The sequence below is a fragment of the Bison bison genome, unplaced genomic scaffold, assembly GCF_000754665.1.
Source record: "Bison bison bison isolate TAMUID 2011002044 unplaced genomic scaffold, Bison_UMD1.0 scf7180017864254, whole genome shotgun sequence".
In the NCBI taxonomy this organism is placed as follows: Eukaryota; Metazoa; Chordata; class Mammalia; order Artiodactyla; family Bovidae; genus Bison; species Bison bison.
Window position 1 is genome coordinate 2,814,043 of NW_011494826.1, and position 6,558 is coordinate 2,820,600.

Sequence of the window (6,558 nt, forward strand, 5' to 3'; positions counted from 1 at the left end):
AAGACTGAGCGACTTCACTTTCACTTTTCACTTTCATGCATTGGAGAAGGAAATGGCAACCCACCCCAGTGTTCTTGCCTGGAGAATCCCAGGGACAGGGGAGCCTGGTGGGCTGCCATCTATGGGGTCGCACAGAGTCGGACACGACTGAAGTGACTTAGCAGCAGCAGTAAGCCACAGGAGGAAATAAACTACAAAGCATCAGATTATTTTCCCTTCTCTATACAAAATTAAAAGGAGGTTTTTCTTAAAATTCTGTGTTGCCATGACGACACCTGAACTTAACTTTTCTCAAACCTTGAGCTAACCAATGCGTTTTTCTTATGGAAATGTTTTTCTTAAGCTATGTTAATGAAACTATGTATTTGCTTTAGAATTTGCCTTTCTTCAAAATGGTTCCACCTGACTAACTTTTTTTCTTTTCTCAAACCTTGGGCTGATAATAGTTCAGCAAACCAGTATTCATATCAATTGTTTTATGGCTGGGGGATGACACACCTCTTGCCATCCTATCTCAAAAATGCATATTGTGGGAGAGGGGCCTAGTGAAACTCCCTCAGCCTTGAGCTGTCCCTCTTATCTGATTAATAGCTTTCTAACAGCCATGAAATTAAAAGATGCACACTCCTTGGAAGGAAAGTTATGACCAAACTAGACAGCATATTAAAAAGCAGAGACATTACTTTGCCAACAAAGGTCCGTCTAGTCAAGTTTTTCCAGTGGTCATGTATGGATGTGAAAGTTGGACTATAAAGAAAGCTGAGTGCTGAAGAATTGATGCTTTTGAACTGTGGTGTTGGAGAAGACTCTTGAGAGTCCCTTGGACTGCAAGGAGATCCAACCAGTCCATTCTGAAGGAGATCAGCCCTGGGATTTCTTTGGAAGGAATGATGCTGAAGCTGAAACTCCAGTACTTTGGCAACCTCATGAGAAGAGTTGACTCATTGGAAAAGACTCTGATGCTGGGAGGGATTGGGGGCAGGAGCAGAAGGGGACGACAGAGGATGAGATGGCTGGATGGCATCACCGACTTGATGGATGTGAGTGTGAGTGAACTCTGGGAGTTGGTGATGGACAGGGAGGCCTGGCGTGCTGCGATTCGTCAGGTCACAGAGTCGGACACAACTGAGCGACTGAACTGAACTGAACTGAAAATTTTATTACACAAAAGCTGTGAATGGTCAAGCCTCGTCACTGGCCCTGGATTGAATTCCTCTCCTTTGGAGGCCAAGAATCCTGGCATCTTTCATGGCTCAGCAACAACCTTTCATACCCACTCCAGTATTCTTGGGCTTCCCTTGTGGGTCAGCTGGTAAAGAATCTTGCCTGCAATGTGGAAGACCTGAGTTCGATCCCTGGGTCATAGTTAAAAGGAGATCATCCCAAATTCTAAGTTTTATAGCAGAGTAATTTAAAAAAGTCAGCCAGTTTCTACACCAAAACAAAACAATATTAAATTCACTGACTAACAGAATTCAGACACAAGTGCTTGCTTCTACTCTTATAAAATTATAATTTACTTCTTTTTATGTAACATTTAATTGGAGCTAAGAGCCTACAGCATGACTAAACAGTAAGATCTAATGTTTTAAAACATTAAACACTTCTCATAGTGTATGATAGCTTATGAGTAAATAGTGAAATGACATGTTACTTAAATATAAGGACTATTTTAAAACTAGTCATGAGTGCCTGCAAACACACACACACACACACACACAGCCACACTAAATATTCTATGCAAGGGTATGTTCACAACCATAGTTAATTTTGTGTAAGTAGTAGAAAAATAAAGTAAATAATAAAAGTTATAATTAACATTTACAGTCAATCTTCGTAAAAGTCAGAAGACTACTTCATAGAAATCAGATCACTTCGACATCTACATACTGTTCAGCAATGCAGTTTCCTTGCCTATAGTTAAAGGGCCCTAATTTTTAGCTTTCCAGATTGTTTGTAGAATTGTCCTTTAATTTAAAACAAATCATTTTATTATGCATTTGACTGCACTCAAACTTATCAAGACATTTGCTAGGGGGTAAAGAACTAATTTTACTGTAGAAATTAAATATTTTCCCTAAGCTAAATACACTGAAAGAAAATGAATAGTTTGCAGTTTCTACACACATTAGGGAGCAACAACAGCTGATTCAACAGCACATTAGGAATGATTACATACCAGTTCATTTGCAGTAATTGAAAAAGCAATGAATTTAGAGTTGAAAGAATATAGAATTTGGTGTGATATCTTTTCCTGTTAAGGCCTTTTTTTTTTTTTTTTAATCTATGAATGGAGACAGTGCACGTTGTATCTACTTCATAAGTTATTAGGATTGTTGTTGTTTGTCATTTAGTCACTAAACTGTTTTGCAACCCCATGGATTATATAGTCCACCAGGTTCCTTTGTCCATGGGATTTCCCAGGCAAAAATACTGGAGTGAGTTGACATTTCCTTCTCCAGGGGATCTTCCCAACCCAGGGATCAAACCCGAGTCTCCTGCACTGGCAGACAGATTCTTTACCACTGAGCCACTAGGGAAGCCAAAAACATAGACAAGTGGTTTATAAAAATAAGCACTACTTGCTTGTTTTGTTATAATTGGTGGTGAAGTGTATTATGAATAATGTAAAATTTCACAGTTGATTTACTTAAAAAAATCACTTAGAGCAGATCTAAAGCAGATCTGTAAAAACATCTCTCATATTCAACCATATTTTCATTTGTTTTGTTGAATAGGAAGGGGATGAAGTTATATTGCTTTAAGAACTTCACATACCAACAGCTTAACCTGTCTGGGCATTCCTAGGGGAGTATGTTGTATCATCATCTGCTTTCATGGTAGAAAAATCTTCAGAACTACTATGCCAGTTGTCTTAGTAATCATCCCCTCATTGCTTTCATATGGAATTACTTATTATATTTAATATTAAAATGTTCTTAAGGTTGAGTCAGTGTCTTGTTTCTGTACAGCACCCAGAAATGCCTAAATATGTTTGTTATTATTCTCAGTGTTTGTTACTATTAAGTATTACAAATTTACTTTCAGGAAGAAATTCAGATTAAAATGTTATAATAAAAATATCTCAATTGAACAGTGTGTTCATAAAAAGTCAAATGGTAGATCTCAAATATATTAGAAATGCATAGAAAAAATGGCTAAGGAAAAAAAATTTCAAACATTAAGTGGATGCTGAATAAGATATGTTTTTCCTGCTTTATACTTTTCTACTCTTATAAATTTTTCTCCAGTGAAAACCTGTTTTTCCCATCCAGTTTATTATTTACAAAGACACTTTTTACTATAAAAGTAGAATATACTGAGCATTTCACTTACACATAATCATGAGAGGAAGAAAAAGCAAATGATGTCAAGTTAGTAGCAAATAATAATGAGCAGATGCTTATCACAACACTAGTGAAAGCAGTTTTCAAAACTAAAGGGTGACAAAGACATCTTCTGGACATCTTAAGAACTGCATAGTTCCTTTTTAAACAAAGGATCTTATTTGTACCTTAGAGTAATAGTTTAAACACCACGCATTAAGAAGGGTAAAATCAATCTGTATTAGGTTTGAAATTTTAAATATTACATGATTAAGTTACAAACATACAGTATTTAAAGAAGACTCAAAATTATTGCATGCACATTGGAATTTCCAAAATATCCTTACAACTATTTCCAGATAGATTATAAAATACAAGTATTTTAGTAAAAATAATTTATTTTCATGGAAGGAACACATTAAATAATCTGAAAATTATATGCAATGTTGAACCGCTTCCTGAAAAATTTAAACAGAATACTTCATGAATCATGGAACCTTTTGATATAAAAATATGATTGGCAATTTAATCATTAAAAATAATAAATGTGTTTAATACATTCAAAACCACATTTGATTGATTTGAGATTTGTCCTAGTAGTATGCAATATAATTATTTTAGAAAAATTATTTCCAATGAAATATGAGTCCATATTTTAAATGTGTCCACTCATTTTGAACATCTGTTTACTTAGCCTACAACTTATTTGTAAAATTATATCACTATGGGCACATTGAATGAATTTTGTATATGAAATAGGATTCTTTTATTCTTGTAGCATGAGTTGCACTCATAGTTAGCCACCTTTAGGAAGTATTGATGCCTATGATTTACATCTCTAAGTAATTCTTAGGACAAACCCCGTTTAATGCTATTTTTTAAAAAAAAGTATAGTCCTAAAAAAACTAATCTGTAGTTCAACTAACAAAACTCAACCTGATTTAAGAATAGTTGTGTTTGGTAAGAAATGTATGCTTTAGTTTTAGATAAGCCTAAATGGATAGATATTCTACAAATGAAAACATACTTATTTCCTAAAATTACCTTTGCTTAGTGTCTTTATATATCAAGTCAAAATGAGATTTTACAACTAAATGCTTCCAATAACATGACTAAATATTTGATTCTTTGGACTTGATTTTCTGTCACTTGTATCTTTTCAAATTGTTGTATATTTCATGATTCTTCTAACATAGAAAATCAAATGAATAAGGTAACTGTAAAGAAGGTTTAAGAGAGGTGATATTAAATAAAATTCACCAAGGATGATAGAGATTATCTTCATATGGAACTGAAGTGCTTCAGTAACATAAGTACCATGATTATCTTATATATATATTTTTATCACCAACACTGTCTGCTAGTTTTTGCACAACTTCTAAGCGGAAATTGGTTTCTTGGTGTATATTCAGTTCTCTTTAGGCAGTTACATTCGATTTGATCTTGGAAAGTGGCTGCCAGGAATTCTGTCAGAAACAAAATATTTATGAGTTAAACAGTGGTGACAATTTCTTAATGGATCAGCTAACTTAAGGTAATTCTGAAGTAAATAATTTTTGTATTTTATATGTGTACAATTTCAAAAAGACACCACAAGAGAGAAAAATATCATGAGGATAACTCATTGATATAAAAATATGATATTAACATAAAGTGAAGTGCAAGTCGCTCAGTCATGTCCAACTCTTTGCAACCCCATGGGACTGTAGCCTGCCAGGCTCCTCTGTACATGGAATTCTTCAGGCCAGAATACTGGAGTGAATTGCCATTGCCTTCTCCAGGGAATCTTCCTAACCAGGAATTGAACTGGGGACTCCTGCATTGCAGATTATCAGCTGAGCTACCAGGGAAGCCCGTGATATCAACATAGTATACTCAGTAAATATATACTTAGTGAGACATGCCTGATTATAGCAGGAAAGTCAGTACAGCAAGAGCCAGGCTTAATAGGTGTTCCAGAGATTGGCTACAAAGAAGCTGCTAAGTCACTTCAGTCGTGTCCAACTCTGTGCAACCCCATAGAAGGCAGCCCACCAGGCTCCCCCGTCCCTGGGATTCTCCAGGGAAGAACACTGGAGTGGGTTGCCATTTCCTTCTCCAATGCGTGAAAGTGAAGTTGCTCAGTTGTGTCTGACCCTCAGCGACCCCATGGACTGCAGCCCACCAGTATCCTCTGTCCATGGGATTTTCCAAGCAAGAGTACTGGAGTGGGGTGCCATTGCCTTCTCCGACAAAGAAGCTAGAGGGCAAATATTAACTGGAAATCTGGGTGGATAGGCTTTGGCAGCAGAGTGAAATCTTAATATCAGGTTCCTTGGCCTTCAGCTGGTCTCTAAGGACTAGGATCCAAACTGGAGGAAGGGCAAGTGGGAATTATAAGAAGTCTGAAGAATTTACATAATTCTCAGCCTTTGTGATTTCAGAGTTGAATTTATCTGTTGTTTAAAATATAAGTGAATTGCTTTGCATATTCAGGAAGTAGAAATGACTTGGAAGACAATACAATTAAAAGTGGTTCCCATAGTTGTTTCAATATTCCCTCACATAAGTACAAGGTGAGCACTATTCTACCTTGAAAGCCATTTCTGTTTGAATTATGATGTATATGCTGGACTTTGAGAAAGATTTGGTGAATGTGAGAGAATAAGCCTTATGCTGACAGTCTTCCCCCAGCTCACAGAGTAAATACATAATAGTATATAACAATATTTCCTATTTCTATACGTGATTAGCAAATTTGGGAGGTTTTATGATGAGAAGCAGACACTTTACTGTCTGAGCCACCAGGGAAGTCTATTTCTGCTTTATTGACTATGCCAAAGCCTTTGATTGTGTGGATCACAATAAACTGTGGAAAGCTCTGAAAGAGATGGGAATACCAGACCACCTGACCTGCCTCTTGAGAAACCTATATGCAGGTCAGGAAGCAACAGTTAGAACTGGACATGGAACAACAGACTGCTTCCAAATAGGAAAAGGAGTATGTCAAGGCTGTATACTGTCACCCTGCTTATTTAACTTATATGCAGAGTACATCATGAGAAACGCTGGGCTGGAAGAAGCACAAGCTGGAATCAAGATTGCTGGGAGAAATCTCAATAACCTCAGATCTGCAGATGACACCACCCTTATGGCAGAAAGTGAAGAACTAAAGAGGCTCTTGATGAAAGTGAAAGAGGAGAGTGAAAAAGCTGGCTTAAAGCTCAACATTCGGAAAACTAAGATCATGGCA

At 36.4% G+C, this 6,558-nt stretch overlaps 1 protein-coding gene across 1 annotated transcript in view; it reads right to left on the reverse strand.

Moving 5' to 3' along the window:
- Positions 1 to 6,558, reverse strand: part of LOC104994251 (leucine-rich repeat-containing protein 9) — a 160,912-nt gene that overhangs the window by 35,226 nt on the left and 119,128 nt on the right. Inside the window, exon 32 of the mRNA XM_010847764.1 lies at positions 4,679 to 4,792. Coding sequence (XP_010846066.1) covers positions 4,679 to 4,792 — 114 coding nt within the window. The remainder of the gene's footprint in view (positions 1 to 4,678; positions 4,793 to 6,558) is intronic.